Consider the following 26,317-nt stretch of genomic DNA (forward strand, 5'->3'; position numbering starts at 1 on the left):
CCTCCTCAGCACCTCACACAAATAGTCCCACTCCACCCTATCGAATGCCTTCTCCGCATCCATCGCCGCCACTATCTCTGCCTCCCCCTCCGGTGGGGGCGTCATCATCACCCCCAGCAGCTGTCGAACGTTAACATTCAGTTATCTCCCCTTTACAAACCCTGTCTGGTCTTCATGCACCACCCCCGGGACGCAATCCTCTATCCCTTGTCGCCAGCACTTTTGCCAGCAGTTTGGCGTCTACATTTAGGAGTGAGATAGGCCTGTATGACCCGCATTGCAGCGGATCTTTATCCCGCTTCAGAATTAATGATATCGTCGCCTCCGACATTGTCGGGGGTAGTATCCCCCCTTCCCTGGCCTCGTTAAAGGTTCTCGCCAGCAGCGGGGCCAACAGGTCCACATATTTCCTGTAGAATTCCACCGGAAACCCGTCTGGTCCCGGGGCCTTCCCTGCCTGCATGTTCCCCAGTCCCTTAGTCACCTCGTCCACCTCGATTGGCGCCCCCAGACCTGCCACCTCCTGCTCCTCCACCCTCAGGAACCTTAGTTGGTCCAGAAAATGTAGCATTCCCTCTTTTCCCCCCCGGGGGTTGGGACTTATATAACCTCTCATAAAAGGTCTTGAACACCTCATTTACCTTCCCTGCTCTCTGCTCCATAGTTCCCGTTTTGCCTCTAACTCCCCCAATCTCTCTCGCCGCTATCCTCTTACGAAGTTGGTGGGCCAGCAGCCGGCTCGCCTTTTCCCCATACTCATATCGCATCCCCTGTGCCTTCCTCCACTGTGCCTCTGCCTTCCCTGTGGTCAGCAGGTCAAACTCTGTCTGAAGTCTTCGCCTTTCTCTATATAGTCCTTCGTCTGGGGCCTCCGCATATCTTTAATCCACCCTCAAAATCTCCCCCACTAATCTCTCCCTTTCTTTGCCCTCTTGTTTCTCCTTGTGGGCTCTAATGGAGATCAGCTCTCCTCTAACCACCGCCTTCAGCGCTTCCCATACTACCCCCACCTGAACCTCACCATCGTCATTGACCTCCAGGTATCTCTCAATACACCCCCGCACCCTTCCATAGACCCCCTCATCCGCCAGTAGTCCCACATCCAGTCGCCAGAGTGGGCACTGCTCCCTCTCCTCTCCTAGTTCCAGATCCACCCAATGCGGGGCGTGGTCTGAAACGGCTATGGCCGAATACTCCGTTCCTGCCACCTTCGAGATCAGTGCCCTACTCATAACAAAGAAGTCTCTTCGGGAATATACCTTGTGGACGTGGGAGAAAAAGGAAAACTCTTCAGCCAACGGCCTGGCAAACCTCCACGGATCCACTCCCCCCATTTGTTCCATAAATCCCCTAAGCACCTTGGCCGCTGCCAGCCTTCTCCCGGTCCTAGATCTAGACCGGTCTAGCCCTGGATCCTGCACAGTGTTGAAGTCCCCCCCCATTACCAAGTTTCCCACCTCCAGGTCCGGGATACGTCCCAGCATCCGCTTCATGAATCCCGTGTCATCCCAGTTCGGGGCATATACATTCACCAGCATGACCGTCTCTCCCTGCAATCTACCACTCACCATCACATATCTGCCCCCGTTATCCACCACTATGTTCTTAGCCTCGAACGATACCCGTTTCCCCACCAGTATCGCCACCCCCCTGTTTTTCGCATCCAACCCTGAGTGGAATACCTGTCCCACCCATCCTTTTCTTAACCTAACCTGATCCGCCACCTTCAAGCGAGTCTCCTGGAGCATGACTACGTCCGCCTTCAGTCTCTTTAAGTGCGCGAACACCCGGGCCCTCTTAATCGGCCGATTTAGGCCTCTCACATTCCACGTGATCAGCTGGATTGGGGGCCGCTCGCCCCGCCCCCACCCCCCCCCCCCCCCCCCCGACAAGCCATCCCTTTTCTGGGCCATCCCCCCGTCCAGGTCCCGCGCACCCATCTGTCCCCCAGGCGGCGCCTTCCCGTCCCGACCACCTCTTCTCTTGCCAGCTCCCCCTTGCACTCAGCAGCAGCAACCCAGTTAGTCCCCCCCCCCCGCTAGATCCCCCTCTAGCATGGTTACTCACCCCATAATGCTTCCGAAAGTCAGCTAACTCTAGCTGACCCCGGCGTCCCCCGTTCTCTCTTTGGCCTCCCTGCGTGTGGGGCTCTCTTCCTTCCTGCGCCCATCTTCCCGCCATCATCTCCATAGCACGGGAAAAACCCCCGCGCTTTCCTATCGGCTCCGCCCCCTGTGGCGCAGCTCCCTCATTCCCCCTCCCCCTCCCTGTCCCTTTTTTCCACCGGCGCCCACATTTCTTCGTGTCCCCCCATCAGGGGGAGAGAAATTCCCCATCCAACATTGCTGTATAATAAACCTCCCCTTTCCCCACTTTACATTCCTGTACCACCACCTCGTTGCTTCCCCCCCCAACATCAAACTCTCAGCTCTAGTCCAGTTTCTCTTCTTGAATGAAGGTCCATGCCTCATCTGCCGTTTCGAAGTAGTAGTGCTTGCCCTGATGCGTGACCCACAATCGCGCCGGCCACAGCACCCCAAATTTTATTTTCTTCCTTTGAAGCACCGCCTTGGCCCGATTAAAACTCGCCCTCCTTCTCGCCACCTCCGCACTCCAGTACTGATACACTCGTATCACCGCATTCTCCCACTTGCTACTCCGTACCTTCTTGGCCCAGCTCAGGACCGCCTCTCTGTCCGTGAAGCGGTGGAATCTCACCACTATCACCCTTCGTATTTCACCCACCTTTGGTCTTCTCACAAGGACCCGATGAGCTCCTTCCACCTCCATGGGGCCCGTTGGGGTCTCAGCTCCCATTAGCGTATGGAGCATCGTGCTCACATAAGCCCCAACATCAGCTCCCTCTGCTCCTTCAGGGAGACCTAAAATCCGTAGGTTCTTCCTCCTCGAGCTGATCTCCAGGGCTTCCACCCTTTCTATGCACCTCTTATGTAGCGCCTCATGCGTCTCCGTTTTTACCACCAGACCCTGTATCTCATCCTCATTCTCGGCTGCCTTTGCCTTCACTCCACGGAGCTCTATCGCCTGGACCTTTTGTGTTTCCTTCAGTCCCTCGATTGCCAATAACATCGGCGCCAGCACCTCTTTCTTTAGTTCCTCCACACATCGTCGGAGGAATTCCTGCTGGTCCGGGCCCCATGCCGTCTGGGCTCCATCCGCCGCCACCTTGCTTCTCCCTTCTCTTCTCTGCCGCTGCTCCAAAGGATCCTTCGCAATCTGGCCACTACCACTGGTCCTCTCCATACACACACCGGGGGGGGGGATCTTCCTTCGTCACCCCACACTGGGCTTGGTCTAAAAAAGTTTCCGTTGGGGCTCCCGAAGAGCCCAAACGTCCGTTAGAACGGGAGCTGCCGAAACGTGCGGCTTAGCAGTGCATCGCTGCAACCGGAAGTCCCTCCAGGCGATATTATAATACCCACTTTATAGATCCACAAGTTCAATATATGGTGTCCGGTAAAATTTGGTCTGTGTGACTCCATTCCAATGTTGTCAAGTGTAGTTATTCCATTCAGCCAGCTGGCATTTAGAGATAGGAATGTCTTGCTCTTTGGGATTGTTTATCCAGTGCATTGTGGGTGCAGAATTCCTGGTTTTCATATGGATTGTCCATCACTATACTGATTACAACAGGGAACATCATAATTTCCCAGGAAAGCAATTGGAAATTCTCAAAGCTCAAATGTGAAAAATGTTTTATTGAATATGATTGAAAATAGAGTTTCAACATAACACAATAAAGTATGCAGAATAAATAAATACCAGGGATTGGGCTGTGAGCTCCACGAGGCAATAATACATTCTATTCAGCCCTCACTGGCTGGTTAGGCACTGAAAATGTGCACGATTAACAAGCTCAGAGAGAGCGAGCAACATCGTTTTAAGCTTGTTGAAGGTCATAAGGATCTTGAGTATTGCTGAGAAAAGAGACAGGCTATCGAAGATTTTCAACTTGCACTCTCCTCAACACTTATCAAGGTCTGTACGACAAAGCAATCATTTGGGACTCTTAATTTTAAACAAGGCACGACTTGGTGAAAAAATAGCACGGGTGTGGGTGACTCTGGCTGACTTTCCTACATCTCCAATTGCTGCTCCTCACTGGAGGCACAGGATTGTTGACAACCAGAGAAGACATCCCAGTGTTAAGTGGCAACTCATTTTGATTTAACGTGGAGACAGTACTGGGAACTCGTTAAAATAAGATCAGAAGCTGGAAATACTCAGCAGGCCTGGAAGCATCTATGTCGAAGGAGAGAAAAATTAATATCTTAGGCTTGACGACCTATCAAAGAACGACCTTGCTTTGATTTTCAGTTGAAGTCTCTGCATTTCCAAAGTTTCTGGATTATCCCGCACACGTGTAATCAAAATGATTGGTTAGCATCAAAACATGTTCAGAGGCCTGGGTGAATGCAGCTCCAACACCACGCAAGATCCTCCGCACCAACCAGGATAAAGCAGCCCATCTGATCCACAGCTTAAATACCCACTTGCTCCACCACCGACCGCCACACAGTGGCAGCAGTGTGCACTAGCTACAAGGTGAACTGCAGCAACTTGGCAAGGCTCCTTCAACAGCGCCTCTTCAAACCTGTGACCTCTATCACCTAAAAGAACAAGGGCAACAGACTGATGGAAATGCCACCGCCTGTAATTTTCCCTCCAAGTCACACACCATCCTGACTTGAAACTATCCCGTCATTCCTTCAGCGTCGCTGGTTCAAAATCCTGAAACTCCGGCCCTTCACCCTACCGCCTTCTCAAGGGCATGGGCAACGGATGCTGGCCTTGTTGGTGACACAAATTCCACGAGCGAATTCTTAAAAACCAATTCAATTTGAGGACTGGTGAACGAAACAGGTTTCCTTTGTCTTCTTAAATTGTAGCATTTTCCAACATTGAGCAAGGTGTTTGGTCCCTTGGTGCCGGCGCCGGTGCTGAGCTCTTCATTTAACCTCTGACCCCAAACCTTTCCCCATCCCTCGTCAGTTTTATTCCATTCAAAATATTTATCTACTTCCATTTAAGGGCAGCACGGTAGCATTGTGGATAGCACAATTGCTTCACTGCTCCAGGGTCCCAGGTTCGATTCCGGCTTGGGTCACTGTCTCTGCGGAGTCTGCACATCCTCCCCGTGTGTGCGTGGGTTTCCTCCGGGTGCTCCGGTTTCCTCCCACAGTCCAAAGATGTGCAGGTTAGGTGAATTGGCCATGATAAATTGCCCATAGTGTCCAAAATTGCCCTTAGTGTTGGGTGGGGTTACTGGGTTATGGGGATAGAGTGCAGGTGTGGACCTTGGGTAGGGTGCTCTTTCCAAGAGCCGGTGCAGACTCGATGGGCCGAATGGCCTCCGTCTGCACTGTAAAAAATTCTATGATTTCTGACGCTACAATGGATTCTGCTCCCAGTACTGTTTTTCTGTACTGCAAGCTCCAACAACTCTCAGCCCTCACCATGGTGAGGAGGACGGAGACACAAATAAGGAGTAGGCACGTTTTCACATCAAGGATAGCTGATGTCTGGAATTAAGCCCCACCCACCAAAACTGCCTGTCCCCCGTCCCCCACACCTGTCACCGCAACCCCGCCCCCACCACAAAGCTGTGGCTATTGGGGACAACTGGACCTATCAAGACTGAGATTGATGGACATATAAGATTATCCACGCATATGGAGCAAAGGCAGGTGAATGGTGTTGGGGTGTAGTTCCATCATGAATGGTAGAGCCAGCCGGTGTAGCTGAATGGACCTCTCCTATTCCTCATCTTCCAACATTCCTAACCTTCTGCACAAAAGAAACCTCCTAAGTTTACCCCATTGGCTGCTTGGAAGGCTAAAGGCTTTGTGAATACAATACGTAGAGGTGTGTTTGAAGGCAATGGAATGCCGCACCCAATGCTATAACTAGTACAATCAACAGACAAAACTTGTTGAGATCTGGATTCGCTGATAAAAAAATCTTCAAATGCAAATGTTGGACCCTCTGGATTAAGGATATCAAAAACAGCAGAGCTTAACGCGGCACAGCATATAAAGTATCAAGAGAGTCAAGATTTCAATTATCAACTCGAAAAATATTTGGTAAAACAGTTGGAAATACTTCAAAATTCAGCAGCAGTTCTATCAGAACCTGTATGAATCCATAGCTCCGACAGACTGTTGTCTTTGATGTGTGCCCAGCAAGGCACAAGATGATTTTGGGACTGAAGTACTTTCCTTTTTGGGCACTCCCGAGGTCAGATATGATCCAGTTTTGCTGTAATTAAATGGTGAGTTTAGCGAAACGATTTTGAACGTGGACTGGCTACAACCTGGCAGTGTGCCTCAGAGCCCAAGTCAGGTTTTCTGCCAAAAGTAGCCGGTGTGACTACGGCTTGACACGCAGTGTGGAGTTTCAATCCAGGTTGCTCTCTCACACCATTGAATCACTGGGTTCTCTAAACATTCCAAAAGTTTTTGACATTGGCCAAAAGTTTCCAGCCCTCCCCTTCAGCAGGGCCTTGCGGTGCCGCGGATGGTGACCCCCTGCAGTGCATACCCTGGCAATGGAGGGTGTGGGGCACACAAAACCTGGCAGGCACCGCAAGACTGGAAGATCCAGGTGCCGGCTGATGGCAGGCTGCTGCTGCAAAGACCTGCCACTGGGGGGCCCCGGAAAATATCGCCCATAGTGAAAAGGGACTCTTTCTGCTTGTTGGGGTGCCAGTAACACAGTCGTTATCAATGTCAAACGGTCACAAAAAGAGTGACGATGAAGTTTAGATTAAGGCAGCATAATCAAAGACCCCTCCCACCTGGGTTATTTCACTCTTCCAACTTCTTCCTTCGGGCAGGGGATACAAAAGCCTGAGAACACACACTAACAGATTCAAAAACAGCTTCTTCCCCTCTGTTACAAGACTCCTGAATGATCCTCTTATGGACTGAACTGATCTCTCCACACATCTTCTCTACTGAGTAGTACTACACTCCTGTATACTCACCCAATGTCTATGTCTATGTATTTACATTGTGCGTTTATGCATGTCCTATGTTTTTCATGTGTGGAACAATCTGTCTGGACTGTACGCAGAACAATACCTTTCCCTGTACCTCGCTACACGTGACAATAAAACAAATCCAATGGTAATGTTATTATCGAGAGGGTTGTTGGGGCATGAAATACCACAGAGAATAGTTCAAATTGTGCCCATTGCTTACATTGAGGGAAAATTGGACAAGTATTTGAAGTTGAGAAAGATACGAGGCTAGCAGAGTGTGAGGCAGTTGGATTAATTTTGAATGGCACTTGCACAATGAGTTGCATCATGTGCCAAGAACTTCCACGGTTCCTCTTAATCCAATTTAGACATTTAAAGAGTGCGGGATTCATTCACACCGCCCCCCCCCCCCCCACCCACCTCCCCACCCCCTCACTCCCACCAACACTCTATCAAGATTTGGGAAGCATGGTAGCACATCGGTTAGCACAATTGCTTCGCAGCTCCAGAGTCCCATGTTCGATTCCCGGCTTGGGTCACTGTCTATCCGGAGTCTGCATGTTCTCCCCGTGTGTGCGTGGGTTTCCTCCGGGTGCTCCGGTTTCCTCCCACAGTCCAAAGATGTGCAGGTTAGGTGGATTGGCCATGATAAATTGCCCTTTGTGTTGGGTGGGGTTACTGGGTTATGGGGATAGGGGGGAGGTGTGGGCTTGGGTAGGGTGCTCTTTCAAAGAGCCGGTGCAGACTTGGTGGGCCGAATGGCCTCCTTCTGCACTGTAAATTCTATGATTTCAATGTTTGGCTGTTACAGTTGCACCCATTGAAGTCCAGGGTACGGTATCACAGTTGTAATGTTAGTAGACCAGTAATACAGAGGCCTGCACCATTGATCTGGAGGTATGAGTTCAAATCCCCCATGGTAGCAGAGATAATTTTAATATAATTAATTGATCGGAATGAAATTCTAAACTCATTAATAATGCTCGTGAAATTGTTATAAAATACAATCCGATTCATTAATATTCTTCAGGGGAAGAAATCTGCCATCAGTTCTTGGACTGGCCTACATGTGACACCAGGGGCGGGATTCTGTGATCCTGAGGCTAATTGTTGATGCCGTCGGAATCGCCTTCGCGTTTCTCGACAGTGTCAACACTGCCTCAGGATCAGCAATTCTGGCCCCTGTCATGGCACTGGAGCGGTTCATGCGCGGTGGCTTCCTACAACGCGCCGGCTCCGACACAACATGGCGCAGGACTACAGGGGCTGGCACGGAAGAAAGGAGGCCCCCAGCCAGATAGGCTGGCCTGCCGATCGGTGGGATCCGATCGTGGGCCTGGCCACATCGGTGTGCCCCCCCCCCCGGGGTCGGGCCGCCCCCCGACCCTTCCACGTCGAGTTCCCGCCGGCTGAGAGCAGGTGTGGACGGCGCCGGCGGGACTTGCCGTTTTTACGACGGCCGCTCGGCCCATCCCGGGCCGGGAATCGGCGGCGCAGGCCGAGTAGAGCGGGCCCCAACTGGTACCGCACCAACCACGCTGGCGCCAATGGCGGGGTGGCGTGGCGCGATTCGCGCCGGTCGCGGGGATTCTCCGGCCTGGCCCCGGGCTGAGAGAATCCCGCCTCAGATCCACATTGTAATAACCCCCACGAAGCCCAGGGGATACCCAGAGTGATCTCTCTGTGGGACCCGTGGAGTATGAGCTTCCCCGCTAATGGGCGGAGGTCTGCCCAGCTGGGGCTTATAAGAACATAGTATAAAAGCCGGCCCGGACAGGGCCCAACATATTGGTTGTCCCACCGGGACTTTACATTGTCTATATATTTGCTGCCTTCGGCAGGTTTTTTTGGGACTGTAAATAAATCGGCGCTCACCTCACCGCTCAGCTTCCTGGGTATCAACACACATCAATGTAATTGACTCTGAAATATAACAGCCAGCCACTCATCAAAACAAATTTCTACAGGAACAAAAGCACTGTCGGTGTGCCTACTGGAATGCAATCATTCAAGAAAGTAGCTCAACACCACTATCTCATGGCCAGTCAATGTTGGCCTTGTCAATGAAAGTCCAAGCCATTGAGCTTGCAGTCAGCTTCCTGATCAGCGAATAGATCAAACTTTGTTCTGAATGGTTCCAGTTACCAACAGAGCTGATGTGCTTGGAATTGCTGGCATTCTACAAGTGCCCAGAAATTTCAATAAGCAACTTCAGAGATTAAATCACCGGCGTAGATACGTGTAAATTAATTCAGAAATAAGGAACTGTCTAGAAATACAAATTGATAATTCGAGTTATTAGCTTGGACATTACTTTGGGTGACATTAGCTGAGTATCTCATTGCTCTGCCAAGCTAGCAGAGATGTATTTGAAGCAGTTTCATGCATACATTTGAACAGCGAACAGAGGAACATCATATGAATGCTCTTTGCTGGTGAAATTGCAATTAGAAGTGGATGCAAAACTTGGGATTGCTTCGGCTGTTGGTCATCGACACCTCCAAATATTTGGTTCTGTTGAAATCGCCTGAACTGAATATGGGGCATGCGGTATAATACACAGCCCATATGACTCTGCCACTCTAGCACCACTGTTTAAGGCAGATTTCTACACTGTTTAAGGCAGATGTTTTTCAGTCAAACATCTCCAAGTAATTTCTCGGCTGTGGTTTGTGCCACAGCAGCCGAAGTGTCACCGGTGAAGCCAGTCACAGTTGGGGGGGGGTCTCAGAAATATTTTGAAGAGCAATGTTGTCTCAACGCCTTAAGTTTGGTGCTGACGTTTTACTGGACAGTCTGTGGCATGTCACTCCATGCTTTGGCCTTCTTCTTGGCAATGGCCAGCCATGGAGGCTCTCCAGTTGCCAATGGAGCAATCTTCACATTGGGCATTGGCCGTCTCTCCCTCATCCCCATTCCGCAAGCTTGTTGTTTTGGCTGCAAATGTGAACCTAATGAAAGTGACAAAGAAGGGTCAACAATATCAAAAACCACAATGCACCAATATAGACCCACTTCTCATCAGCCCACACAGAAAGTATTTACACATTATTCAGCAAACTATTTAAATTAAAAGGGCGTAAATCTGTTGGTATCAAGGTCAAGTGGCTGGCACTGCGAAACAAGTCCAAAGTTACCTTCAGTGAAGATTTTTTAATTAGGCACTTTCAACATTTTTGAAATATTTGAAATGTTAGGAGTTCAGATTGCTGAAGAATTGAAGGAGGTCTGTCAGGTGCAGAGTGAAGTGGCAAATCATCCTCAAAGCCAACCCAATAGGGAAAGAAAGAAAAGACTTGTATTTACACAGTGCCTTTAATGACCTCAGGAACGAATTAGCAGTGTAGTCAATGTTGGAAATGCGGTGGTCGATTTGCGCACAGCAAGCTCCCAGAGTCAGCAATGTAATATCAATTGGGAAATTTGTTTTAGTGATGTTGGCCGAGGGAAGGTTATTGACCCTGTACACCAGTGAAACATGGTTTCCCCCCCTCCCCCACCCTCGAAAGGTCAGCTTAGACCCTATTTTACTAACTCATCCAGAAGATGGGTAAGTAGCCAATGTGACATCTGTCGATTGGTACTTTAGGCAACAGAAGTGGTGAATGTTTCACTCCCCAGCACGGATACTTTGACCAACACAAATAACTTTCCACTCTATCCAAGGAAATGAAGATGCAGCGATGAACCTGATTGGCAGCAATTGGCTGAGTGTGACAGATGTGGCTCATGAAGTAGGGCTCTTTTCTCTGAGTAAAAAATTTGTGGCCCAAGTCTCACTCCACAGCTGGAACACACAAATCTAACTTGACGCTGCAAGGGGCTGCTGTACTATCAGAGATGCCAACTTTAAGATGTGATGTTAAACCAAGGTCACATTCATCACAGTATTACTGCAAATTTGGCCTGTCGAGTCTGTATGAAGATTACTGTATTGCCCTTATTACCTCTAATTTTCTGATTTATGCTCTGCCCAAATGTTTCTGTTAAGGGGCCTATAAAATATTCCCACCAGTATTTCCCACCGTTTGTTATTTCCTAGCTCCATCCACATTGATTCTACATCTTCATTTTCTCGGCTAAGATCTTTTCTCTTTACTGTTTTTTTCTCAATCTTTATTATCAAGGCCAGCCCTCCTTTCCTATTTTGCCTATCTTTTCTAAACATCAGGTATTCCGAAATATTTAATTCCTAATCTTGGTCACCTTGCAACCATATCTGCACAATGGCTATTTCACAGAATGACAGATAAAATACAGTGCCGAAAGGCACTTCGGCCCATCAAGGGGCAGCACGGTAGCCTTGTGGATAGCACAATTGCTTCACAGCTCCAGGGTCCCAGGTTCGATTCCAGCTTGGGTCACTGTCTGTGCGGAGTCTGCACATCCTCCCCGTGTGTGCGTGGGTTTCCTCCGGGTGCTCCGGTTTCCTCCCACAGTCCAAAGATGTGCAGGTTAGGTGGATTGGCCATGATAAATTGCCCTTAGTGTCCAAAATTGCCCTTAGTGTTGGGTGGGGTTGCTGGGTTATGGGGATAGGGTGGCGGTGTTGACCTTGGGTAGGGTGCTCTTTCCAAGAGCCGGTGCAGACTCGATGGGCCGAATGGCCTCCTTCTGCACTGTAAATTCTAAGTCTGCACCGCTGCCTGCACCGCTGCATGAAAGGCACCTGATCTGACAATCCTAATCCCATTTTCCAGCATTTGGCCCATGGTCTCAAACGTGAAGATGTGCCAAGTACTCATCCAGGTACCTTTTAAAGGATGTGAGGCAACCTGCCTCTACTACCCTCCCAGGCAGTGCATTCCAAACCGTCGCCACCTATTTGATCAAATCCATTCATTTAAATCTGTTCTTTTGGAAGTACAAAACTTCAGTATTGTTGAAAAAAGACATCTTGTTGAAGTTTTTCATCGTGCACTCATAAGGACAATCACGGCAAGCACCGTAGCAATGTGGATAGCACAATTGCTTCACAGCTCCAGGGTCCCAGGTTCGATTCCGGCTTGGGTCACTGTCTGTGCGGAGTCTGCACATCCTCCCCGTGTGTGCGTGGGTTTCCTCCGGGTGCTCCGGTTTCCTCCCACAGTCCAAAGATGTGCAGGTTAGGCGGATTGGCCATGATAAATTGCCCTTAGTGTCCAAAATTGCCCTTAGTGTTGGGTGGGGTTACTGGGTTATGGGGATAGGGTGGAGGTGTTGACCTTGGGTAGGGTGCTCTTTCCAAGAGCCGGTGCAGACTCGATGGGCCAAATGGCCTCCTTCTGCACTGTAAATTCTATGATAATTAATCTATGACAAGAATACCAATGTCAGGGAACAACAACTTTATACTGTATGAGAAGAGAGTGGTGACTGGTTGGCAAATGGTATAGGCATTGCCATGCAGAATGCACCATTTCTACTATATCTAATCTATTAATTTGTGGCTTACACTAGGCCAGAAACAGATCAGCATCTGGTTTGAGTGAAAGTCAGATTTCTTTTTTAGAATCCCTACAATGCAGAAGGAGGCCATTCGCTCCATTGAATCTGCGCTGACCCTCCTCAAGAGCACTCTACCCAGGTCCACTGGTCCATCCACCCAGCTCTACCCTCGTAACCAAACCTGCACATCCCTGGACACTCAGGGCACTTTTAGCATGACCAATCCATCTAACCCGCATATCTTTGGATTGTAGGAGGAGCTGCGCTCCGAAAGCTAGTGATTTCAAATAAACCTGTTGGACTTTAACCTGGTGTTGTGAGACTTCTTACTGTACACCCCCATTAAGCATTTGTACGTAAAGATATCACACCTTAATTTCTGGGGGAAGGAGAGATGTCCCCTTTGAGATCGGAAATCTGCCCGTGAGTATTAGAGAATGAACCATTATATCCAACACTTCCTTATTTCTAACTGTATCTGCTCATTTTGATAATTTTGCTGTAACATTTTTTACCAGGTCCAGGAGGAGTTTTTGTCTTAGAGTGATCTTCTTCCTTCACACTGATATTCATTTCCTTGTTCTGAAAACTGGGTAAGAGGTTTTTATTTCCAGTTTTTTCCCATAAGACATTTGTTGCTTCCTAAAAGAAAAAAGAAATGAAAGTGAATAGTCCGACAACGCATCAATTTTGTAACTATTTGTTTTAATGGCTGCCAATGCTGGACATGAAATTAACGTTCGGGCTACTTTTCCAAGGAGGCCAATCCCTAATGTTTTCATTTCTGGTGGAGTCAAACAGCAGAGGCTGAATTTCATTGGGGGTTTGGGGAGAGGGTGTGGGCGGTGGTGAGGACTTACCGCTAGCCCCTCTAACAAGAGTCGGTTTCAATCTGCCCGACTTGAAGAAACCCGAGTGCGAGCTAAACAAGGGCAGAGTGGGACCTCCGCACCCTCAGTGGAGGGAAGACCTGCCCTCAAGATTGGCCGGCAGCTTTAGTGGTCCCGGCAGGGTCATAACGGAGTAGTGGGTGCTTCTGGGACTGCAATCGGGCCCAGGATGAAGACAGCAATATAGCGCGGATCCCGTTTAAGTCCCAGGATTTGGATTGGGAGGGATCAGGGAGCTTAGTGAGGTGGGGGAGCGGTGGTGTCGAAAGGCGCGTTTTAGAGATCAGGCTGGGAGGAACGAAGTGTGGGTAGCAAGTTGGGGAGAGGGTGTCCCACTGCACACATGGCATTCCCTGAATGATGTGCCATCTTCCTTCTACATAAATTGTTCTAAAAACTGCCTCGTCACTCCGGTTTGTGAAGCCACCTCAACCACGCCATGGCTTGGGCAGCATTAATATTTGAGTCAGTTGACTTGGTAACAAGTTTGATTGCCCATTAAATATTTATTTAAAAATGGTGGGTGGGCTGTCGATTTCAGCGCCCACCCACCTACCGTATTATGGGTGCAAGGGGGTGCGCTAGCTGCCTGCCATATTTGTGTGCCCTCCACCCCATAGCTGAAAACACACCTGGGGACAAGGCCATAAAATCCAGTCCTCGGGGTCATCAATTATAAGGTCATTAAAAAAAATCAAATAGGGCAATAAGGGGAATCTACCCAGACAGAGGTTAAAATGTATAACATATGAGAGAGGCGAGCTCAGGTGAATAACATTTCAGGGAAAACTGGATAAACAGGAGAGAGGAAAAAAATAGAGGATAGGTTGATGGGGTTAGAAGATGTGGGATGTGATGATATGCACAAAGCAATTCTGTATATAATAGTACACACGACCTCCAACCAGCAGGTGGCATTGTGGCAGTGTAGGTCCACCATGCGGCTCCGTGCCTTGAGGCAGTTGGGAGCAAGTCGTGTTAGTAGATAGACGTATTTTGCAGTAGCTCTATAATAGTTAGTTTGTGTTAGTAGTTGGTTATTTATTTATTCCAGTTATTTCATAATAAATCATTTAAACTAGATGATCTGTAGTGCATCATTCATATCGGCCAGTCTACATGACGTGACAAGAGGCATAAACACCAAAATGGACCAACTGGGCAAATGGTCGGTTTTGATTTTGTAAAATCCGACGTAATTCTTCCCAATTTATCAGTCAAACCTTCTTGTACACACAGACACATTCACACATTGTCCACATAATAATCCATTAAATTTCAATACATTTTGTAAATATACAAATCCAGTTATGGATCTCAGTTCAGTTTATCCCTGTGTAAAAGCAATTGAACACAGGCACCATGATTCAGAGACAATTAATTTAATTATTGGATCAAGAGATGGAGGCCAAACCTTTTACCTGGACCTCACATTAAATCACTTGTATTTCTCCATCTCCACTGCAATAAGGTTTAAATTATCCCGGTTTAATATTTCAGATTTAGGTTAAAAAATCTCAGATCCTGTGACTGATCACAGGGATTAGGAAGCATGTTGCGCCATTGCAGAACCCAAATGTGTTCCTGGTGTTTTCACAGATTATGAACAATTTGCTGACTTGCGGAATGTGTCAGAAATTAATACAAGCGCCACCTTTAAAAAGTCACTAAAGCTTCAGGCTGTTTAATTCACAATATGTCAACTGTATGGGATACACGAATCAATAAAAGTCACTTCTGTAAATGAAATGAGGAAGCTTAGTCTGAATTTATTGCAGAAAGCTATCTTGAAATAAATGTAATATTCCTCGAGTGTGACAGATTATAAACAAATACATTTTTAATTCAACATATTTATTGTGTGTATATAGGGTATTTACAATATTCTTGTGCAGCTTTAACCTTGAATAATATTGGATGTGAACATTATAGAAGCAAAATGTAACATGAAAGCATAATTCATGAAGAGATAACAACATGCAGTTCATATTTCTGGCGTTTAACACAACCGGTCTTTTTGATACTGCTGTGAATGTTTGTGATATATTGTTCAATCTGATCCTCCAACAGTTCACCTTTTCTTCAAATGCTATCATTTGGATCAGTTTCAGCTTCTTTAACACAGTCATACGAGTAACAATAACATTAAGAGCAAGAAAACTTTGTGGATGATACTTTCAAACTTACATTCAAAGTTGTTGAAGGGCTTTACAAACACCCTGCTTGATAATAATCTTTATTGCCACAAGCAGGCTTACATTAACACTGCAATGAAGTTACTGTGAAAAGCCCCTAGTCGCCACATTCCGGTGCCTGTTCGGGTACACTGAGGGAGAATTCAGAATGTCCAAGTCACCTAACAGCACGTCTTTCGGGGCTTGTGGGAGGAAACCGGCGCACCCGGAGGAAATCCACGCAGACACGGGGTGAACGTGCTGACTCCGCACAGACAGTGACCCAAGCCGGGGATCCAACCTGGGACCTTGGCACTGTGAAGCCATAGTGCTAACCACTATGCTACCGTGCTGCATATACACACATATGTACACAGATTTCTATACAAACACATACAGACCAATATATGTATGTACACATGTATATGCATAGACATGCAGCGGAATTCTCCATTTGGGAGAGTAAGTGCTGACGCCAGGACTGAATTGGGCGTGTTCAACATGGCCAAAAGCGGTGCCAGTCCTGGAGCAATTTAAGTCCGGTTAATGGGCTAGCACTGGCGCCACATAGAACCTGTGCAATTCCAATGCACGCCGACCCTCATCCCAGCCAAGATGATGGCACTGGTTGCGCTGGAGCACACCCATCCCGTTCATGCGTTGGCTGAGGCCAGAGGGTACCTAGGGGGGATGGTCTGGGGAAGCACCCAAACGGCCCATGGTGCTAAATTCACAATGGATAATCAGAGGCATGCGCAGCAGGATGGCTGCCTTCCAGGCTGCGGCAGTGGTGGTCCATGCCCATCCACCCCAACCCCACGGCCCACTTCCTGGCCACCCCCTCATACTCACCTACCCCCCACCCACCACCCCTCCCCGGCCCTGGCAGATGCCCCCCAGCCAGAGGCACAACTGTCAGAACACGATAGCGATGTTGGCCACTTTTCGTACCCTTTCTCTTTCCCTCAGCTACCATGGCGCCTGTGCCCCAATTTGAAATACCACAAATTAACGCCGCATTCGGTAATTCCTCCTGACAAGAGACGGAGCAAGGCCTGGAAACTGCCGAGTCAGGCCCATTAATGATGTGCCAATGGCGTTTACTGTACCATTTGCATACCCACGCCGCCGTGCGGTATAGAATGCATTCACGGCGCTGTCGGGGGACCGGAGCATGGCATTCCGTTTGGCGCCCAGCACTGTCCTTGATTTTCGACAAATGCCGAATTCTCTTCCCGATCGTATTTCATGATTCCAGCATTGTTGGAAGTAGAAACCCACCCATGAAGACACACACTCACACATATTTTTACATTAAACCTCTTTATATTTTGTAAATGTACAAATACTTTGCATTCAATTGCAGCATGGCCCAAATTTGTTAATAGGAGGTGAGCTTTTGGAATCAGCTATGGGCCAGACTGGAGAAGGATGATCAATTTCTTTCCCTGAAAACCATTAGTGGTTACATGACTTCATGGATCTCAGCTCCACTAATTCATGAGCAAAAGCAACAAAAGGAAGACAAGATGATTCAAGACCAATTTCTTCAATTATTAGACCAACGTGTGTAGAGATTCCACGTATAAACAAATGTACCTGGAAGCCTTTTTTATTGTACAACTGAGAATCTCTCTGCATCCTCTAATTCAGCTCTGTGTTCTAAGCCATTGGCCCATGTAACAGACTCCCCCGCTGTATGCTACCCCCACATTTGGGAATACCGCCCCCCTCCCCCTCCCACCCCGCATGACAACACGTCAGGGAGGTTTCCAACAGGTTCTTCAACATGTGAACCTGGCGACGAGAACCCGCCGAGGCTGCACGAGTAAATAAAGCCCCCCGGGGGAGAGGGTCATGTGCAGCCAATGCCATGGAACTAGTCCCTGGCACTGCCAGATGGCCAGGGCACTGCCAGGTGTCAAGAGCACTGCCAGGGTGTATGGGAGAAATGCCAAAAGGCAGTGCCAGGATGCCAGGGGGTAGAGCCGAAGGGAGACCCTTTGATGAGCTGCATTGCGGGCGGAAGGAGTGTTGCCCTAACTGGGGGAGGGGGTTCCTTTTATTAAAATTAGAGATGGGGGCGCCCCAATCTCAGGATTCCCGGCGTTGCTGGATTTTGGCAGCTACACCCTGCTAGCATGATGACGTGGCCCATCGCTCCAGCACTTATTTTCCAAAGCGTTTGAAAATATGGTGGGAAAGGCCAACAGTGCAGCTGGCGAGCTGCACACTGCTTTTCGTGTCTGAACTAACACTTTATAAAAAAAATAGTATTTCTGCCCATTGGGCGGGATCATCTGTCCTTCCCACAGGGGCCGGGGCGGGCCCGGGGTCATTCTGGCCCTTCACCAATGGGTTCTCTGGCAGGAGGACGGGTGAGCCGGGCAAAATGCTTTCGACTTTGGCAGGACAGGAAGATCCTGCCGGAGTCCAATGGCGAGCCCCCTCCACCGTCGGAAACACGCCGCGGGATGGGCTGGAAAACCTCACCCATCTTTGCCATCCACCGCTTCCACTTCCTGCTCGGTTTCCCTGCACTCACATCCCACAATTCTCAAAACACAAGTGCCCGTTCTCTGCCACGGGCCAACCTTTGCAGGCTTCCGATGATGGGCAGTAGTCTGAAAGTTTAGGCCATAGAATGTTCCAGCATAGTCGGGGCCATTCAATTGATGGTGCCTCTTGAGGGCTCTGGGAAAAAGGTCCTACTCCCCTGCTCGGAAAATATTTTCTTTTCAACATTATAGCTAAAGCTGGAGGAGCCATCACACATTGTAGTATAATTTGATGACCTCCTTATAACTGGATCGACAGAGGCCGAGCATCGAACAAACTTACAAGAGGTGTTAAAGAGTTTTCAGGAGGCCGAAGTTCATCTCAAGAAAGAGAAACGTACCTTTCAAGTCACGGAGGTGAACTACCTGGGGCACTCTGTAGATGCACAAGTATTAAACCCCGTCGAAGACGAGATCAAGGCCAGAAGGAAGTGGCTGCCCCCACAAACACAACTGAAGTTAAATTGCTTTTGGAGTTGGTAAACTACAATGGATCTTTCTTTAAACAAACTTCAATGGTAATCGCCCCTTGCATATTCTGCTAAAGAAATACCATTGCTGGTCTTGGAAGGCTCCCTCAGGAGGACACTTTCAACAGAGTAAAGCAATTGCTGCGTTCCTTAAACCTGTTGGTACATTATAACCCATCTAAAGATCTGATATTGACCTGCGATGCCTCGCCTTATGATGTTGGTGCGGTGATGTCCCATTAGATGGATGAAGGCCCTGAAAGGCCGATGGGGTAGGTGTCAAGATCCCTCTCAGTGGCAAAAAAGGCTACTCAGAAACCAAGAAGTTAGAACTATCAATAGCCCTCAGTGTCAAGAAATTCTCTAATGTTTACAGCCCGGGGTGTCTTCAAAGAGGAAAATACGAGAATGTCTACTGTGATGAATTAGGCAAAATCAAAGGGTACATGCTAAAGTTTATATGAATCCATAGGCAACTACCTGGTTATTTAGAGAAAGACCGATACCATATTGCTTACAGGAGAAAGTGGTACTGAGTTAAACAGGTTGGGAAAAACTAGGCATTATCCAGCTAGTTCAGTTCTTGGAATGGGCAGCATTTTAGTCCCTGGATTGAAACCAGACAATGTGATGGATGTAGGTTATTCCGGACCTGATAATACTTTATTAATAACCTATGTTCTAGGTTAACCCACCAAAAGCGGGAAACCTGTTTTCCTGCCAAGACTCAGAATAGATCTCACGAAGGGAGAATGCTTTTCCGGGTCTCAGACAGTTAAACAGGATCTCAGTTACTTTCTATAGGGAGAGTTCAGATACGTCACTCATAACTAACTTCTTACCTCTAGCGTTGTGGGTCCTTAGTCATTTAAGACTTCTTAAATGAGTGTCTAGGAGTTTAGACTTTGAGAGTGAGTCTACACAGTATAATTTTAATCAAAGTATTTTTATGATAAAAAATACTCCCGATAGATACATACAGAATTGCAGAGTTAAAAATATAAATTGAATAACAATCTTTAGTTATCTGTTAATACACTAACTTCTCTCAATAGATTGAGATATCTGAAACACGGAAAATCCTAAAGTATCTCCTATCAATTTCTTAATACATTTCTAAGAAGTTAAACAAAACCATACTTACAACACTGAGGTTTTGTCTGATGAGACAAGCTTTTAAGAACTGAACTGACTCTCACCCCGAAGGGGGGGGGGTCAGAAGAAATGTGTTGTTTCTGTTAAAATGCCTCCTCATTATATACATGAAAATCCCCTTATGGGTCAAGGACGGCATCTGTTATCCTGTCACTTATTGCTGGTTAATTACTTATAGCCGAATGGTTAATTGGATGTATTATCATTAATACATCTTTTAATGGTCATAGGGTCTGTGTAAATGTCAGGTGTCTTGAGATATATTGGCAAAGGGGGCCCGTTTCGAAGCCTGTCGTTTTTCAGTGTTGTCATATTCTTTAGATATCAAAACAGACACTTTTGTGAGGGTGTTATTCTAAGCGTAAAGAGGTATAGTTAGGGAAAGATTGTGTGTCTGTTTATCTGAAGGATTCCCTGTCCTTATGTTTTGACTATCTATAGGCGCAGGGAGTAATCCCAAATAATTTTATGGTCTGTCATAGAACAGCCTTTATTTGTTTGTATTAATGTGTCTTTGAAACCAGCTTCGGGTTTCTCCTATCAGGTGGTAACCTCTCCCTGACCTTTAGCTGAAATGGTTTTATTCCACATTGAATTAGAAAGCTGTTTGTATTAATGCCTTATTTTAAATTGAATTCTGTGGTGAACGTGATATTCATCACAACAAGACCATCTGCATATGGAGGGAGTGTAACAAAGGTTTACCAGACTGATCCCTGGTATGGCAAGACTAACTTATAAAGACAGAAGTTTTGAGGGGGGATATCATAGAAATTTATAAAATCCTAACAGGTCTAGACAGGGTAGATGCAGGAAGGATGTTCCCGATGCAGGGGAGTCCAGAACCAGGTAACACAGTCTGAGGATATGGGCGTGACAATTGGAAGATGTTAGTAACATTGGATTATAAATGCAGTGGGAGATTTAAGGGTTAAAAGCCTGCAGTTAGGATGTGTCTGTTTAAAAAGAATGCTGTTCTTCAGTGGTCATGGGTTTAAAAAGGATTTTGCATGGCTTTCAGGAAACAGGTGATATTGACAAGGAATATGTTTATAAGTCTGGGCTAATGCATAGTGGTTTGCTGGGGGGGGGGGGGGGCGGGGGGGGGGGGGGGCTGGGGAGTCAATGTGCTTTTGTTGCCTTAAGAGATAATTTGTTTTTTTTTAAGCTTGGGGAGATGAGGTCATTGTAGGGTGGAGCCCAGAAAGGCAGCGCGCAGTGAGTTTGGAGACGATTTGGGAGAGAGAGAAGTTGTATTCTGATCTGCCCGTCTCCGAGTCCACAATTCTTTCCAAGTAGGATAGTTAAAAAGCCAAAATATTTTAAATCAGAGCAGCCTTGTCGGAAGACAGGGAAGAGGCTGAAACAACCAAGTTGAAGCAACTATTTGAAGACATTCAGCCAGAGTCTGAAAGGGTTCCAACTGGAGCCAGATCTGTTTTATAAAGAAAGTATTACTCCATTCCCTGCAAATGTTAAGCTGGATTAGAACTGTATGTTTCTTTTCTTGCCATTTAATTGTAAATTGTATAGTTGTGTTAGGGGTAAATATGAGCTGTTCTTTTCAGGTTTGAAGTTAAAAAGTGTAATATTGCCATGATAATAAAGTTTTGTTTTAAAAATAACACCAAACCCTATTTTTTCATGCAATCACTCCTGGAGCGAATCATTCTTTCCGCACCGTCTTAAAATAATGGGGTTTCGGACAACCATCCTAGCCACTGTTGGGATCTGATCTGGGATTGTAATAATGGGATGAACCATTGAGGACTGAGATGAGGAGAAATTCCTTCACCCAGACAGTGATGAGGCTGTGAAATTCTCGACCAGAAAAAGTGGCTGAGGCCAAAACATTGTATATTTTGAAGGAGGGATTAGATATTGGAGCTGAAGGATATGGCGGAAGGTGGGGAACAGTTGGATGATCAGGCATGATCATAATTGATGACGGAGCAGGCTCGAAGTGCGAATGGCCTATTCGTGCTACTATTTTTTTCCATGAGTAAATATACGTTGACTGCTCCTAAACTATCCCTTCTTTGAAGGTAGCCGATTGATATCATTTTTTCTAGCAACCTTTCATTCATATTTATTCGACTTAGATCCCATTCGTAGCTCCCCGAAGTCATCTTTCTCCAGCTCATTAATCTTACTCTTCCTCTAGATTGCTATTTGCCCTTTTCCAAAGCAAACCCAAATTTTAGGAATCACTGACCCCTAAATGCCCCTCGGCTGACACTTGAACTACTTGGCCCCACCTCATTTTGAAGAACCAGGTGTGCCTCTCCTCACTTTGGACTGGAAATATATTGCCTTCGGAAAATCCTCTATGAATTCCGGCTCCTCTCTGCCCCTTACACTACTACTATCCCAGTCTAGATTCAGATATTAAAGTTCCCCCATTATAACTACTCTGTAATTTTTGTAACTTGCTGTAATTTCCTCACAGATTTGTTCCTCTAAATCCTTCCCACTGTTATGGGCCAGGGTTTAGAAAACCCCAACGTATATCATGGAGTTCACCTGACCTACAACTGTTTATTTATTTTGGTTACGATGAGCACAAGGGCCTGCCTTGCAGATGTTATTGAGATGTCTTAGTCTCTTTTAATCAAAAAACAAGCTTCCTTCTCTGAATTTAGTTAACATTTTTTATAAACACACACTGTAAGCATTTTTATGAACTACAACCATAAAGACCCCACACAGATCCAGTAATCTATGTATAATCCTTAATAAATTCCCCTTTAACTGTTCCAATTCGATAACAAGATCCCAGAAACCAAAAAACCCTTTTCAAAGGTGTGGCCCAGCACATGGCGGTCTTACTGTCTTTAAGGCTTGTTATTAATACTCTGTTTCCCTTTTCAAACAGCAGGTTTGAATTCCTTCTGGAAAGCAGTTACCACTTTTAAGTTATCAAGGAGTCTGGAAACAGCTTTTCAAATGAAGATAGAGAATCCTGTGAAGTACAAATCAGTTCAAACTCAAAGCGAAAGTAAATCTCAGAGCCACAGCCCAGCTCCCAACCCAAAATGAAAATAAAAACTCACAGGGCCACAGCCCAGCTCCACCCACACAATGACATCACTGAAGCCATGTGATAAGACAAAAACATTTATTAAAGGGACCCTCCCATGACAACACTAGTTGGTGACTTATAGACTACACAGAGCTATGGATTTGCACATTATGTGTCCCTTAGCTCGAGCCAAATAGGTTCTGCCTTTGACCTCTCTGGGTTATAAGCCTAAATCTTCTGGCTCTACCCACCATGGGAATTGTCACGGGCAGGACGGAACATTTAGTGGACCAGCAGAAGATCCGTTGACTTCAGGTGGGAATTTCTGATTCTGCGGCAGGTGGGGCCGGAAAATCCCACCCATCCTCTTTCTCGGGCATTACATGTTTTTCCTTAATCATTACCACCACCCCTCCTCCTTCCCCATTTTTCCTAAACACTTGTATCCAGGGATACTTAATTCCCAGTTCCGCCCTTCTTTGAGCAGGTCTCGGTTATCGCCACAACATCACATTTGCACAGGGCTGTCTGACTCTGCAACTCACCAATCTTATTTACCGCACTCCGCGCATTCACAGAACGTGCACTGTAACCCTAATTTCGACTTTATTAATTTCCATCTTATGCTGAAGCCACCGTGTTACCTCAAATTCCCTACTCCAATGCTATCTGCCTTCCCAATAGTCTGCGAACCTTAATATCATAACCCTCTATGATAATATCTGCTGCCTAGTTAAGTTTTAACCTTCCATAAAAACACCAGCAAATCATCCCACAAGAAACTTAGTCCCGACTCTATTTAGGTGCAATCCTTCTGGCCTGTGCAGGTCCTATCTCCCGCAGAGCCGTTCCCAATGTCCGGAAAAACTGAAGCTCTCTCTCCTGCACCATCTTTTGAGCCATGCTTTCATCTACTTTATCCTTCTATTTTTACACTTGCGTTGTCTGGTACTGGGAGTAATTAGTGGTGTCATGGGAGTGTACCTTCAATAATTTTTTTTTGTCTTATCACATGGCTTCAGTGATGTCATTGTGTGGATGGAGCTGGGCTGTGGCTCTGTGAGTAATTGGCGATTAATTTTTTTGAAGTCCTGCTTGCTAACTTCCTACCTCGCTCTCTCAGACCGAAGAGTCACATCTCTCTTTCTGCCTTAATTGTTCACACCAATGTGCAGAACGATTGCTGACTAGCCCACAGGGTGCTCTGCAGCCGCTACTGTCATCCTTGACCCTGACACCAGGAAGGCAACACACTGTCCTGTATCCATGGCTGCAAAAGCACCAGTCCACTCCCCTAACTAATGAATCCAGTCTTCCTTCCAGCCCTGTACAACTGAGTCACCATGAACTTGGCACTGGCTGCACTCTCCGGATGAACCATCGCTCACTCCACTATTCAGAAATACTGGTCGGAGAGTGAGATGCACTTGGAGGACTCCTCCACTAGCTGCTTGTTTGTACATTTTTTTAAATTAAAAATTTAGAGTACCCAATTATTTTTTTTCCAATTAAGGGCAATTTAGCGTGGCCAATCAACCTAACCTGCACATCTTTGGGTTGTGGGGGTGAAATCCACGCAGACATGGGGAGAATGTGCAAACTCCACACGAACAGTTACCCAGGGCCGGGATTTGAACCCAGGTCCTCAGCGCTGCAGTCCTAGTGCTATCCACTGCACCACATGCCGCCCTGTTTGTTTGTACTTGACTGGTGGTCACCCAATCCCTCTCCCCCTGCATATTGTTAAACTGCGAGGTGACATTTGTAAATGTACTATCCATGTGGCTCTCAATCTCACTGATGAATGGCAATAACGTCAGCTGCTGCGAAATGCAGAGTTCAAGTTACTACACCTGACCACACTCCCTGCACAGCTGGTTATCCAGGAAACCAGGAAGTGTCCTGGAGTTCCCACGCAGCACAGGTTGTGCATATCAGAGGATGAAGCAGCCCTGCCACCCCGCTATCTGTTAGTTAATAGGCTTGCAACTGCTGGGGTGGCATGGTAGCACAGTGGTTAGCACAGTTGCTTCACAGCTCCAGGGTCCCAGGTTCGATTCCCGGCTTGGGTCACTGTCTGCGTGTGTTTCCTCCGGGTGCTCCGGTTTCCTCCCACAGTCCAAAGATGTGCAGGTTAGGTGGATTGACCATGCTAAATTGTCCTTGGAGTCCTAAAAGCTTAGGTAGAGTTACTGGGTTACGGAGGTGGAGGTGTGGGCTTAGGTAGAATGTTCTTTGCAAGGGCCGGTGCAGACTCGATGGGTTGAATGGCCTCCTTCTGCACTGTAAATTCCATGTCTATGCTCATAAACCTTACTCGTATTAATAAACCTGCTAATTCCTATCAATACTGATAAACTCTACACACCTCAGTAACTGTAGTAAAGCTTACTTTCAAAATAATGAAAGATAAGAATCAATGGTTCATTCACTAGTTTAGATAAATAAAAAATACTCATCAGCTAATCAACTGCTTGCTTCCCCGTGATGTCACAACTCAATGTTTCTTTATGAATGCGGGTTCTGAAACCGCAGTCTGGCTCCTGGGGACAGTGGATAGTCCCACTCCATTCCTGTTGTGCCACAATGCTCACCAAGTGAGGTCTCACTCTCCCTGTGCTATTGCAAGCTCCGTTCTGGTCTCTTTACTTCCGAACCTTCACCAAGAATAGCTCTGGAAAAAGGAACAGCAGCAGCAATACTCACCAGCTTTCCAGTGACGTCACATTCAGATTCATTTTCTTTCTCACTTCAGTGATCCTGACTAGTTTCACACTGCCCTTGGTTTGCTTCACAGTGTTCCTGATCTGTTTCACAGTCTTCCCAGACTCCCGCACTTAATTTCTCTGCCTCTGTGGCTCACCCTTTTCCTTCAAGATGCTCTTTCAAATCCACTTCCTTTAATCAAGCCTGTAGTCACTTGCCCTAATATAGCTAAGTGTCAGATGTACTTGAGAAGTGCCTTGGAACATTTTACCACACTAAAGGTGTAACGTCGACAGAAATCATTGTTGCATCTAAACATTTAAAAACTTTTATTAACCCTTTTCCACCACAATATGTTTCATTTGAGGGCACGGAGTTGATTTCCTCCCAAGCATCACCCAATATTCCTTTGTGGACAAACATTTTGGATCTGAGGAGCTGCAGTGGGGAAAAGGCTGTCAGACTGGGCAAATGGGTGGCAGATGCAGTTCAAGTTCGGAACGATTGAATGACTACGTTCCACATGTAGCCAGCCCTCTCCTTGAGCATTGTGGTCCACCTCTCAACATTGAAGCAGTACGTATTCCTGAGGCAAGCTACAAGAAAAAGTGAATGGGAAATATTGCTTCATAGTCCTGACAATAGGACAAGAAATGCAACTTGGAAATGAGAATTTATGGCTGATGCCAGGAAATTCATCTTCATGGGTGGCACGGTAGCACAGCGGTTCGCAATGTTGCTTCACAGCTCCAGGATCCCCGGTTCGATTCTCGGCTTGGGTCACTGTCTGTGTGGAGTCTGCATGTTCTCCCCGTGTCTGCGTGGGTTTCCTCCGGGTGCTCCGGTTTCCTCCCGAAAGACGGGCTGTTAGATAGTTTGGACATTCTGAATTCTCCCTCTGTGTACCCGAAC

At 47.0% G+C, this 26,317-nt stretch overlaps 1 protein-coding gene across 2 annotated transcripts in view; it reads right to left on the reverse strand.

Annotated features, from left to right (window-relative positions):
• Positions 1-7,920: 7,920 nt before the first annotated feature.
• The window catches only part of LOC140421297 (uncharacterized), a 212,563-nt gene continuing 194,166 nt past the window's right edge, over positions 7,921-26,317 (reverse strand). For both annotated transcript variants that reach the window (XM_072505912.1, XM_072505911.1), the window contains exons 11-12: positions 12,946-13,072; positions 7,921-9,954 (exon numbers count right to left, since the gene is read on the reverse strand). In XM_072505912.1, coding sequence (XP_072362013.1) covers positions 9,788-9,954; positions 12,946-13,072 — 294 coding nt within the window. In that variant the 3' untranslated portion in view covers positions 7,921-9,787. The remainder of the gene's footprint in view (positions 9,955-12,945; positions 13,073-26,317) is intronic.

Source organism: Scyliorhinus torazame, chromosome 5 (assembly GCF_047496885.1).
Source record: "Scyliorhinus torazame isolate Kashiwa2021f chromosome 5, sScyTor2.1, whole genome shotgun sequence".
NCBI lineage: Eukaryota > Metazoa > Chordata > Chondrichthyes > Carcharhiniformes > Scyliorhinidae > Scyliorhinus > Scyliorhinus torazame.